Genomic DNA, 13,467 nt, shown 5'->3' with positions numbered 1-13,467 from the left:
TACATCTCCGGTTTTCGCTTTCCGCTGTGGTATCCCGCGATAATTAGCCTCGCACTAAACTAAACTTAAATAATAATCAACAATGTTGCTCTAACAGACTTAAAATGGAATCCGAACAAAAATCATATATATATAGATAGATATATATATATACTCCACTCCACTCCACTCCTCTCGTACATATGCATATGCATATGTATCGTATATTGTATTGTATAGTCGTAGTCGTGTGCAGAGAATGTTTTCAATATTTACACATCATCAAAGTCATCAAAGTTTTGCCAATCCCTAACTGCAGCGGCGGCCCCCTTTCTGGCTCATTTCTGGTTGAAGGTGGAACTTAAATCTGGGCAAATATCGGGGATAGCTGATCGATCGGTGGGGCAGACATGAGACACATATATTTTTTGACAGAGCCTTCCTCTCGGCGGCCGCCTTCCTCTCTCTTCTCCTTCTCTCTTGCTTCTCTATTTGTATGCTTCTTTCTTGACTTTTTTGGCACTGCTTTGAATTTATTTTGGCACCGCAACGCTTCGAGCGTGAAAACTAAAATATATTTGTTACATATATCAATATCAATATCAATATGAATATGAATATGAATGCGAATACGAGTATACCCATATGAAGTGGTACACACTCGACAAATAAAAATAAAAATAAGAATAAAAAAAATCTATCGCGCTCCAAAGTCAACAGCTTGCAAGTAAATTATTTACAGGTCTTAAAACGAAACGAATTTTTGCCCATTCGAAAGGGAAATGAAAACTTAGTCCTGCACCTGCAACATGTGCAACATTCAGCAAGTGATTTGCGTGGCAACTTAACCAAAAACTAAAACTATAACACTATAAAACTTGAACTCAGTCAAAAGCAAACGAAGATTGAAAATCGACTCCATCATCCGTAATCATGTGGCATCATATCTCGCGCTCTCTCTCCCTCTCCCTCTCCCTCTCCCTCTCTCTCTCTCTCTCGATCCAAGAGCGACGAGCCACAATCTACCCTTCTCGATTCAGTTGCGGTTGTAGAACTTTCTTTGGTAGCGTTTGCAGCTGCTTCCCATGCTACCAACGCCTCCTCCAGCTGCTGCTCCTCCTCCTGCTGCTCCAATGGATCCAGACGCTCCTCCTCCTAGGCCCAAGCCCATGAGCTGCTGCTGCTGTTGATGCTGCTGCTGTTGCTGCTGCTGCTGCTGTTGCTGCTGCTGCTGCTGTTGGTGGGGCAGACCAAAGCCCGTGACGCCATAGAACTGCTGCTGGCCAGCACCAACGCCCATTCCGCTGACTCCCACTCCCACTCCCACTCCTGATCCAGATCCAGATCCAACTCCTACTCCGACGACACCTGGTCCAACTCCGCCCATGCCCAGGGCTTTATTTTAGCTGGACGCCCCTAGCTGGTTCTTCATGTGTGCGGCGGCAGCAGCGGCAGCTGCCGCGGCCGCAAACGGAGAGCCGCCTCCGGTGGGCGTCTGGGGTCCATTGTTGTTGTTGTGGTCGCCGGGTGTGCGCGGCCCGTTGACCATGCCCACGCCCACACCCCCGTTGGCGACGCCTGGTCCTCCGCCGAGCAGTCCGCCGGCGGCACCCGGGGCCCCAGCGGCGCCAGTGGGCGAGCCCTGACCTAGCGAGGAGACGTGGCGCTTCAGCATCGGATGATTGGCCATCGAGGCGAAGACCAGCCGCTCCTCGTAGTCGTACTCGCAGAGAATCTTGTTCTCGCACAAATAGAACCGATCGCCCACGCAGAATCTGTAAAAAGACCAAAGGGGAAAGGCGATTAGAGGTTAGAGGTTAGATGTTAGGGGTTAGAGGTTAGAGCAAGTGTGCAACGAGCATTGGGGAAAGGGGAAAGTGGCTTGGGACAGTGCGGTTTGGGCAGCAGGAAGTGGAAACGATTTTTCCACACGCTTAAGCAAGGAGAAACCAAAAGGAGGTACCAGGCAAAAGGAGCCAGAGGAAGGGCCAGGAGCCGGAGACAAAGATGACAATTGACAGCGGTTCAAAGGCAGAGAGGTGGAGTGGTTGAAAGGTAACCCCAGGAACTGTGTATTGCAGGATTGAAACAAAAGCAAATCAGACGAAGAAGCAGGAAGAGCCACAGACAGAACACATCAGGAAGAAGGACGAAGGACGAAGGACGAACGACGAAGAACGAAGGAAGTCAGATAAGCATTTGAAAATGTCGCTCTGCTGTCAGCGACAGTTAATGGTGTGGGGGGGTGTGGGGGAGCTTGGCGTGGTGTGGAGTGGAGTGGAGTGGAGTGCAGTCATCCGACTGCAAATGAAGTCGCTCCGAGCGGGGCATCCCATCCTGCCCAGCCCCAGCTCCACTCGGACCAATCCCCAACTCCATGAATCCCTTTGTCAAAATATTTATGTTAGCACCTGTACGGCAACCGACCACGCCCAGTGCCCAGTGCCCAGTGGCCAGTGGCCAGTCCCCAGTCCCCATTCCCGATTCCCATCAACAGAGAAAATAGAGAAAGCGAGAGCTCGCATTACAAACCAAAAACAGAAGGCACACCTGGGGCTAGGGGCTAGGGGCTAGGGGCTAGGAGTCCCCGATTCCAAACATAAACGAATCCCAAGGCAGACGAATGGATGCCCTGATGGTATGCCTCCACATTCTACGAATGGAACTATCGTCAGCTCTCTGATGATCGCAGAAAACACTCGTATTGTCCATCAACAAATTGGAGGGACTGGACTTCGGAATAAGTGCTCTCTCCTCCGATTTGTGAGGATACTATCCATCGATTTGTGGATGGGTCTTCCTTCAATCAGATCCTATATTCGTAGACAGCTGGAATCGATCTCTTTTGGATTCGGAATACACCCTTCCTTCCCCTCCCTGCTGTTCCCTGCTGTACAGAAAAAATATGCGTTTAAAGTTTGACAAGTACACGGGGTGGTGCCTCTCTCCCCCGGGGTGCGGGGGGGACTGCCACTGACACTGACTCCTGCATCCCATGTGGATGGCGGAGAGGACTCTGGTGGAGCGGGGGCAGAAATCAGCTTACAGCAGGACTTACAGCGGATATGAAATTTGGCTTTTGATTTACGTCAACATTTTTTGGCCTGCTTCTGGTCGCTCCTGCCGCTGAAGTTGGAGTGTGGAAGCTGGGAGTCCCAATCGATTGATGGAGCGAGTGGGCGTGGCAGTGGCAGTGGCAGTGGCCGTCGTGTGTGTCCTCAAAAAAATGCTTTGTTTATCTACCAAAAACACAAAAAATAATCTACGAAAACGAAAACGAAAACGAGTCAACAAAGTGGAAAGTTTTTCTTGTTTTCTTGGTGGCTGAATGCAGCAGTGGCAGCCTTTGGTTTTTTGTGCCACAGAGCGACACAGCGCACCTGTGACATGGCCGCAGAGAGAGAGAGAGAGAGAGGAGGAGCATGCGGCATGGACGAGGATGGAGACGAGTTGATAAGTGAGTCCATGAGTCCACCAAGGAGCGTGGGGTTCCAGGGAGTATGTGTATGTGTGTGTGTGTGTGTGTGTGTGTGTGTGTGTGTGTGCTCGCACATCCGGGCAGTCGCAGCAGCAGCAGCAGGACCAAAAGGAGGCAACAAATTGTCAACAGGAAATACAGAAAAAGAAAAACAACGGAGGGAAATACGACGAAAAATTTGACTTGGGCTTTGGCTTGGATTCCCTGCCTTCGCGGAAGGTTGAAGGAAGGAGCAGTCGTCGAATGCTGACGACAGGAAATTATGCAAACCTCACGGTCGTCGGCGGCAGGACGAGGCAATGCGGCATTGCATCCTGCAACAAACAGAATTTCCCCAAACAGCAACAGGAACCCAACAGGAATCCAACTGCGGGAAAAACTCTTTTTGTTTGCCCGCATTTTAAATGTGGCAGCAACAGAAGCAGCAGCAACAGCAGCAGCAGGAGCGGGCAGCCACATTGCCACAAACAGTCCCGGTTGCAAGTCACCCGCTGGCCATGCGGCCACGCCTCAATGGATTTTTTTGGCAATTGAATTAATTTACGTGAAAAATTGATTAGCCAGAGGACACGGACGCGGACACGGGCACGGGCACGGGCACGGACACGCAGGAGGGAAAGGAAGGATCTCTCCTGCAGATCAATCCACGAGTCGACCAGAGGACGCACGAAGCACGTAGCACGTAGAACGTAGCACGTAGCGCGTAGCAGGAGGCAGGATCAGGGTTCGTTGCACTCCCAGGATGAGGAAGGCAGCGGGCAGGACCGCGACTCCTGTTACATTTTTAAAGTCAATTTTCGACGATGCGAAAACAAAAGCGACACAGAACGGGGCGCCACGGACGGGGGCAGTCCCCCCACGGATGGAGACGATTCTCACAATATGCCAATATGTTTTAACATTTATTTCAATATTTTTGTTGGTGCCAGCGATGCCGTGTGGTGCCGTGTGGCGGCATTTTTAATATTTAATGCTCCGCCCCTTGCTGCTGCACAATCACAGGGAGGCAGGAGACTAGGGGTGGCATAACAGAGGCATATGTGCACCCTCATTATTAATGCAGAGACCCCGAAACGAAACGAAACGAAACGAAAACGAAGCGAAAAATATTGACCAGAAGGAACCGAATGAGACGATGCCCCCCTGCCACAGACGTGCCACCAGTGCGGGCGGGCTGCCCCGCTTTAAAGCTCTCTCCAGAGTGACATTTCACGAATTGGCCAGAACCAATAAAATATCCACAGAATATCCTTTGAATATCCTTAGAATACACGGATAATATGCATGGGAATGGCCCTGCCGACGGCTTCAATGGCACCCAAAAGGGTTCCGAATGGGTTTCCGAAATTTATGCGGTTTTCATAGAAAATCAACGACACTAAAGGGTCGCAGTCGTAGTCGTAGGCGTAGCCCTTCCCTCTCGCTCCTGCGTCTAAACGATGGCAATTTGCTGGCCTTGTTGCATGTACATCTAACATACACTTAGCAAGACGCCAAGTGCCACTTTGGCCGAAGATTAAAAAGGGATTTGCCCTTTCGTTGTGGCGAAAGGGCCCCCCCCCCCCTCGCCTGGAAAGGCGTGGGATGGTGGAGAGGATCATTAACACTGATAGAACGTATGGTTGATTGCATGATTGGATGATCGGTGGGGGTGTTGGCGGGGAGGGGGAGGGGGAGGGGTAGGGGGAGACACTCACCGATGGTTGCACTGCTGGCAGGCGAAGCACTCCAAATGGTAGACATTGGTGCGGGCGCGCATCACCATCTCAAAGGCGGGGATCACCTTGCTGCAGGCGGCACAGTAGCCCGTGTTGCCAAATAATCTACAAGAAGGAGACAAATAGCGTTGCATGAGAGTGCCTGTAGCTGCCACAGTCGGCGGTTCTTGCCACGCCACTCACTTACCTCAAATAATCACGCTTGCAGAGCATTAGGTTGCCCTTCGTGTAGAGGGTGGACCCGACTTCGCCCAGGCGACAGTCGCAGCAGCCGCACTTGAGGCAGTCCTCGTGCCACAGCATGTCCAGGGCGCGTAGCAGGTAACGGTCCTGGATGTGCTTGCCGCAGCCGGCGCACAGCTGGCTCCCATTGTTGTTGTTGTTATTGTTGTTGGCCGCCGCGGCGATGCTCTGGACATTGCTGTTGCTGTTGTTGTTGCCACCGTTGTTGCCATTGCCGTTGCCGCTGTTCACCCCGCCGCCGTTGCTGTTGCAACCGTTGTTGGCATTCTGCCCCACGTTGTTGCCACTGTTGCTGTTCATGCTGGCGGCCTGCTGCTGCTGTCCGGATTGCTGCTGCTGCTGCTGCTGCTGCTGCTGCTGCTGCTGCTGCTGTTGATTCGATGAGAGCCCGACGAGTCCGGGTTCTGTTTTGGTGATATCCATAGTCATCATCTGAAAGGAGAGAAACACTGCGGTTAGAACGGATCCATATTCGTGGCATGCAACACGGACTACAGTATTCACGGACGCTATATCCCTCCAATAGATTTCCATTAGCGCCATCCGCGAACACGATGGCTCCGGGGAGTCGACCTCTTGCCCCACTGCCACAGGCGGCACCAGCGGCACAGCAACCAAGTGCTGCAGCGGCAATGCTGCTGCGCTTTTCGAGATTCGGCACAAAGAACTGATCGATGTTCTGCAAATGAATGCGGCCCGCATCGCCTAGGATGGGCGGGGCGATGCAGCTGGACGTGCCACAAAATAGTTCATTGTCGGTGACTTTCACACAGTTTTCGCTGATCTGCAATGCAAATTGAAGTTGCGGGACATCCGAGGCAAAGCACGCACTCCTTTTCCAGAGTACCGGCGCCCGTTAGCTGTGGCGTAGGGCAGAGCACTTCAGAGTACACGCTAGGTTGCATACGATAGGGCCAACGTCACGCCAAAAATGGCTAAAAACAAATATAAATGAGCTGAAAAGTATGTTGAGCTACTGAGCTTCTTCGGCAGCGTATGTTGCGATCAATTTATTGCGAAGGCGACGATTGAGGTGCAAGTGATTGCTGGATCGAATCATGGGCAGGCCGGCCGAAGGGCAAGCGAGGCTTCGACGAGGCGCGACAGAGCGCGAGAATCATATTGCGAAAGACTTTGCGAGTGTTGCGCAACTTTCGAAATGTTTCGAAGCATTGCCAAATGCTGCGAAGCGCTTGTGCTGCATACTTTTGGGCTGCCCAGAAAATACTTTCCCACGAAATAGTGTTCCCTAATGAACAGTTCCGAAGCTCCGCAGTTCCGTTTCATTCCTCTAAACTCTTCCCGATTCGTAGGGGCGGACAAAAAAAAGAGACGCAATGACTCGGGCTCGTCCGGGAGTTGAACCCGGGACCTCTCGCACCCGAAGCGAGAATCATACCACTAGACCAACGAGCCAGGCTGGAGCCCCCCTCCACATTTGATGAATAAAAGTGCTCGCTCAGCGGGGCTCTCGCACTCTCTCCAGAGTTCTATTTATAGAATTTCTGCAATCGACGCCGCCGATCGATCGCTGCTTCTAACTCGAGTTCCGTACTGCCCGCCCCGCCCCGCTCTTCCGACCGTCTGTCCTATCTTTACGACTCTCTGTCCCTCTCTCTCGCACGCGCACTCCCTAGAGGAATTTGTGGAGTGGCGCGCGGTCCGCTGTCGAGCCGCCTCTTTAGCTCAGTGGTAGAGCACTGGTCTCGTAAACCAGGGGTCGTGAGTTCAAACCTCACAGGAGGCAAAGGAAGATGATCCTCTATGGGACTTTCTTCCTCTTTTTTCGTTTCCTTTCGTTCTTTAGCCAGTTTTCCATAACTGACCCCATATCCGAGTCCAGAGACTACTGCTGTTGTGACTCGATAAAGTCCTCCCCCCTCTACGCACCCTACAGCATTACATTCCGAACGAAACCAGCAACAAATCAATGCAAACAAAGACTGGGCTGGGGGCACACACACAAACACACACACGATTTAAAATAACGAGATTTATGACAAATTGGCGTTGAGCGTTGCCTCCGCCACTGCCACCGCCCCTGCCACTAAATAGTTTCTTGCATCGGTGGCGGGTGGCGGGTGGCGGATGGCGGGTGGCAGCGGCGAGGAAACCCTAAAATATGCATATTTTCCGACCCGTGTACGTACGGATGGGATGTACCCCGAACCTCAATGTGCCACCCACTCACCCGTGCACCACAATCGACGGACACAATGTGCGGCGACTGTATGCTGCTGGGTTCTGGGTTCTGCCTCCGCTGATTGCCCGCCTCCTCCGGTGTGCGGCGAGGGGGGGCCTGGGAATGGGACAAATGGGTCGTATTAAGCCCTGCGCCATGTAGCGCCAACTGTGACCTCGAGGCAGGAGTACTGCGAGAGAGCGGGAGGAGCAGGAGGGAACCGAAGCGTTCGCCTCCGCAGCTGCTGGAAATGACTTTAATTAGACGTTTCCCTGATCCTCCTAGCCCTACCCCGGGTGAAGGGAAACCCATCAGCAGTGATTCCTGCTGGCCAGTGGACTGACGACTCCCCGTTCGGGATGTGCGTGCCCCCAAATGTGGCACTGGCACTGGCACTTGCACTGTGGACACACCAACCGTCCCTCGACCGTCGACCCTCAGTCGACTCATAAAAATTCAATCAAATCAATTTATGTAAATTAAACGCGACGTTTCAAACAAGAACAGGATTCGGGGAGGAGTCCCGGCGTAATGGGGGGGTCCGGAGCAATGGAAGCGCATCAAAACTCAATTTTGGGCAGTTGCATGCTCGTTGCATGCAGAATGCGGAATGCAGCACACACGCACACGCACACACACACACACACAAGTCCTTTCAGAGGAGGACCGCATTGTTATTTAGTTTAGAATGAAATGAAATTGAATGCTAAACGGAATCGGAATCGGCGCTTCGATATTGCACTTTCATTGCATTTTCCCCAACAATGGCAGCAATGATTGCCCCTGCACTGCCCCTGCCCCTGCCCCTGCCCTGCCGCTAGCACCACTCTCCGTGGCAGAGTGGCAGCAGAGTTCTTCTCATTGCGGATTCATAGTTTTTGTGCCCCTCAATTAATTTATGCATTACATTTCCACCATTTCCAAAATGCTATTCAATTTGCATGCAACTTACGGGGTGGCGGCTACAGAGGCGGAGGCGGAGGCAGATGCAGAGGCTGATGCAGAGGCTGATGCAGAGGCATGCAACACAATGCCAGCGAATGCCATGCAATGCCGCGATACGCACACGCACACGCGCAAGTGCATGCGCTCTGGCGCTGGCAGCCTGATTGATTGATTGATGGACTGATTGACTGACTGACTGACTGCCATTGTGATGCACTGATGTCTAATTAGTTTAGTTTCAATTTTCAATGCAATTTCCATCTCGTATTTTTCTGAAGGAGTAATCCTGTAGACCCATTCGTCCGCCCATTCTTCCGCTCGCAAGCCAGCATTTCCGCTTCCACCTGCCGCTTTATTCGTGCCCCGTGCCCCCTTCCCTTCCCCTGTTCTACGAAACTAATTGCGCGACCAACGACACTCATTAAAGCCAATCAATATTCAAATTTCACGTGCGGCACAAAAGCCAACAAACGACTGACGGGACGGACCATCGTATTCCGGTCAGTGCTTGCCCCGCCCCCTCCTCCTCTTTGTGGCGTTTTCACAGTTTAGTTTCCTAAGCAAGAGGGAGAGGGAGCGCCAGGGGGAGTGCGAGAGGGAGAGGAAAGGGGCTGCGTTTCGTTACGATCTGATCCGTTCGTTCCGTTCCGTTCCGTTCCGGACGAGCCACCGCTCTGGTCTCCCTGCCTCTCCCTGCTTCTCCCCCTATAATTATTATACATATGCATATATGCATGTCCATGCGACCTGACCCCAAGTTTGTCGCAACTTAAACCCTTTTTAACCCCAATTCCGCAGTCCCACAGTGCCACGGAGAGTGGCAGGGAGTGCGGCATGGAGTGAGGCATGGGGCATGGAAATTACAGGTTTGCACGCAAGTTAACGGAAGTTACTTTGGTTACCTTTCGGTTTGTGGCTCTCTGTGTGCCACATGGGGCAGGCAGCAGGCCGCATGGCAGGGCCTCCACTTAGAAATTAAGTTGATTTCTGCGGTCATCGGAGGTCGGTCGTCGCTCGTCGGTTATGTTTATGGTTTATTTATTTGGTCGCTCAATGCAATTTTGTGTCATGTTTTATGCACCACCACCCCCCAGGGGTGGGGGGTAGGGCAGGGAGCTGGCTCCTAAGTCAAGAGTTCTCTTGTGACCGGCATGTGGAGCGCATTTAATGACACTAATTAGTGGCTGCAGCTCCTCTCATGTGACAAACGCTTGCAACCCCCAATCGGGTCCCAACCGCCTGGCCCCCTGACCCCCTTGTCCCCCTGCATCCAATGGGGCTTAAATCACAGTGGAAAAGTGCACCCCCTGCAACCCTTAATTGGTAATTAATTTATTTTGCATAATTTTTCGCGTTGTGCAACATTATGTTGCTGACAGCAGCAAGCATGTGGCACGTTGTGTGTGTGTGAGTGTGTGTGTGTGTGTGTGTGTGGCAGAGTTGTGTATATTTACTTTTCGGACTTTTGGGGCCAGGCAGGCCGGCAGGCAGCAACCAGGGGCTAAATCCAGGGTGACGCAGGGAGGGGGGCAGGGACAGCGGTCAAAGGTGTCAAAAAGTGCGAATTAAGTGCGAATAAACGTGCTGAGCGTGCAGCGCGTGCAGCGTGCAGTAGAGACAGGAGACCACGCCCCTGCCCCCTGCGCCGTGTGCGTGGCAGTCGGTGAGTGCCCCACCGGCCACCTGTCTAGCATTTTGCGTAAATTTCCATCGGAGTCACGAAAAATAAATGTAAATTTAATTTGCACACACAGCAGCAGTGGAAAAGCCGCTGCTGCGGAGGCAGGAAAATCGGAGGAAACAATTTATAATAAAATTATGAATGCAGCAGAAAAATACACATGGGGAGTGCCACACACTGCCACATGTTGCCACAGGCATGTGGAAGGGGAGTGCAGTGCACGAGTCCAGGATTCCCATTAGAGTTTCCCTTTGGGGGATCCCCACTTGTTCTTTTCCTTTTCGGGGTATCTTCTTCCTTCCTTCCTTGCTCCTTTTTTGGAGATGGGATCCACTCGCTGATCATCTTCGCATCGGAGTCCCATTTTGCACCATCCTTTGGATCGATTGGGAGATCTTTGGTGGATTGTGTGGCTTAAAGAGGGCTCAATCCACTTTAAATGGAAATTATGAAAGGCCCTCCTTCCCACTCCCACTCCCACTTCCACTCCCCTCCTCCTGCTGCCCCCTCTTGGTTCTTGGCGTCCAATTCCATTCGCAATGTCCTTTGGCCATGCAAGGCTTCCTCTTGCTCCTCTCCTCTCCTCTCCCTTCCCTTCCCCTTCCGAAGGAACAAAAGTCGTCGTGGAACAGCAACAAAGGCCCCCGCCCCAACCCCCCCGAAGGAGGAGAAAAAACGTCAAGTACGCGACATGAAAACTAAAACAAAGCCAAATGGAAAAGCGAGTGGAAACCGAGAGGGGAAATTAAAATAAAATATAAAGAAAGAAAAAACAAGAAAACAATCAAAATTCATTTTTAATTTTTATGCCATAAAAATGCAGAAACGACAAAGAGAAGGGCAGGGGCAGTGGCAGTGACAGGGAGAGGGAGACGACCAAGGAGGAAAGGACGAAGCAAAAATGGTCACCAAAAGCCAGGCACGAAACGGAGTTCCTGGACAGCAGGTGGACAGAAGACGGGAGGCGGAGGCAGAGGCAGAGGCAGAGCCCCAAAACATGTTGCGCAACAAGAAAAAAAGTTACCCGTCCACCCACCCCTTGCCCCTGCCCCCCTTTGGGGTGGCAGCATGTAACGGTTGGGACATGTTTTATACTCATTTTTATCCGAGTATTGTTTGTTTTTTTGCCTGGTGAAAAGTTTCCTCAACGATACCCCATGCCCCATGCCCCATGCCACGGTTCGTACGGAGAGCCTTCAAGTGGGAGAGAAGGCAACAATTAAATTTCCATTGCCTCTAATTATAGAAGGCAGCGGCGGATACTCTGCCCCGTCCACAAATGTCCTTAAAGTGCCATAAATATCAATCAAAATCAAATGCACACGCAACGGCTTGGGGCATGAGCAGGGTGAGGCACTGCCCAGACTGGTCACCGGCATTGACAGCAATTGACGTGCCCCACACAGGCCGCAGGCCGCAGGCGACCGAAACAGCAACACAAAATTCCATTATCCTTGCCCTCCAAGAGGGATACCGAAGGAACATCTCATTTATTATGCTCGTTCGACGCGCGTCCTGCGGCAGCGCCCCTCAGTCTGGGTGTCGCTCGGGCACCACTTGATGGTGTCCCAATCCCCATGTCCTACAAGATATCTCTTCGGATGAAATGAAGACACGAACGAATGAGAGCGAAAGGTACTTTTTGGGGAAGCCGCGATAGGTGGATAGTTATGGTATATCGAAGACCCTTTTTTCGTCTTCCCAAATCTCGGGTGGTGCTCCTCCCTCTCTATGATTCCGTTTCGGCTTCCGCTTCAGCTTTCCTTTTCGATTGTGATTTCGATTTTCGATTGCAATTCCGATTCCGGTTATGAGGCTAAGTGGTATTGAGTGTTTCGTTTGCTGTTTCTTCAGCGAAACCTGCCACCCGGCTTCCTCCCCTTCCTCCCCTTCTGCCCCCGCCTCACTCCTGCCCTTTCCCTCTACCGCTTTGTTCTCGCCGTGTGATTTATGCCTCATTTTGCTGCTACAGTTATGTGCCCTCGCCATTTATATCGGTGCTTATGGTGTGTGGCACGGTGGCAACATATGGACGCTGCGGGCCCGTAGTTATTCTCGTTATTTGTTAATCTATTTGTTAGACATTTTGATTTGGTCCTGCTGCTCCTGCTGCCACTTCTACTTATCCCCAACAAAAAGTTCCAAGTGAGATTTATGCCGCACACCGCCTCCCCCGCCAGTTCAGGGACGCGTCAGCGACACATTGCGCGCTCTTCGTTGTATTTGATTTGTGCGTTGGATGTGTGGGTGGGTGTGTGGATGAATGGAATCCCAGCCAGAAATCCAATGGATGAATCCTATTGCCATTCCGGCATCCCTCCGGTCGGTGTCCCATTCCCAGTCTCCATTCCCCACTCGATTGGCCGGACGGACCGGGACGACACGATGTACGACATGGAAGTGGAATTTTTATTAAGTTGTTTTATGCCTTGTGTCGTTTTGTTGTCGCTTTGTGCTGTTACTTCTTTCTGCTTAAACAATTACGACAAATTGCGCTTTTATGGACTGCCAGAGAACACTGGAGAATGGATCCGATCCGATCCGTCCAGCCGTCCGTCCAACGCAGGGGGGTGGGGGACACAGGATGACACGCACTCGTCAATGTGCAAAGCCCAGAGCGCTAATATCCGATCCACGCTCTCCAGCGATCCTCCAACGGCGCAGAGGAGGCGCAGGAGAAGGGGGCGAGAGTCCACTCGGGGTGCAATGCAGTGCACTGAAGCAGTCGTTAAGGCCACAGCCGAAGCCGCGGCCGCGGCCGCAAATAGAGCTTAATTGCCACACAATGCCAAATGCAGTGGCAGTGGCAGTGGCAGTGGCAGTGGCACGTTGCACGCTGCCATGAAGCCATGAAACCATGAAGCGGCGTTAATTAGGTGAAAGCATCCGCCAAGCAGGTCAGAGCAGAGTCGAAGATAATCCGCGAGTCAAAGATCTGTGTGTTTGTGGAGAAACTGCCGTCAGTGGCATCGCAGTGGAACGTATGTGGGGCTTGTTCGATATTTAATCGATCGTCTGTCGATGATCTGTATTTAATCGGAATCGATCGATAAACAGCCCACAGTAATCATAATCTGTATTAATCGATACTCTAATCGATCAGCAATCGAAATTAATCGAAGTGATCAGTGATTGAAATCAATCGATTGATTTTTTTAGATTTGAGGGGGTTTCTCCCCAGCCGCGTGCTGCGCATCTCCCGATATTTCGGAGTGCTCCCACCCCTCACCACACCCCTATA

The 13,467-nt window shown here is 51.8% G+C and overlaps 1 protein-coding gene and 2 non-coding genes across 3 annotated transcripts in view; 1 reads left to right on the top strand and 2 right to left on the bottom strand.

Moving 5' to 3' along the window:
• Positions 1–610: 610 nt before the first annotated feature.
• The window catches only part of LOC6601743, a 56,163-nt gene continuing 43,306 nt past the window's right edge, over positions 611–13,467 (bottom strand). The window contains 3 exon segments of the mRNA XM_026991265.1: positions 611–1,754; positions 5,155–5,280; positions 5,363–5,850. Of these exon segments, the coding sequence (XP_026847066.1) occupies positions 1,016–1,754; positions 5,155–5,280; positions 5,363–5,850 (1,353 nt within the window). The 3' untranslated portion in view covers positions 611–1,015.
• On the bottom strand, positions 6,763–6,834 carry Trnap-cgg. The gene has a single exon. It is a non-coding gene; the product is annotated as a tRNA-Pro (tRNA).
• On the top strand, positions 7,094–7,165 carry Trnat-cgu. The gene has a single exon. It is a non-coding gene; the product is annotated as a tRNA-Thr (tRNA).

The sequence above is a fragment of the Drosophila persimilis genome, unplaced genomic scaffold, assembly GCF_003286085.1.
Source record: "Drosophila persimilis strain 14011-0111.01,24,50 unplaced genomic scaffold, DperRS2 tig00000653-arrow-arrow-pilon, whole genome shotgun sequence".
Lineage (NCBI taxonomy): Eukaryota > Metazoa > Arthropoda > Insecta > Diptera > Drosophilidae > Drosophila > Drosophila persimilis.
The sequence above is the reverse complement of the archived record's forward strand: the minus strand, read 5'-3'. Positions and strand labels throughout refer to the sequence as shown.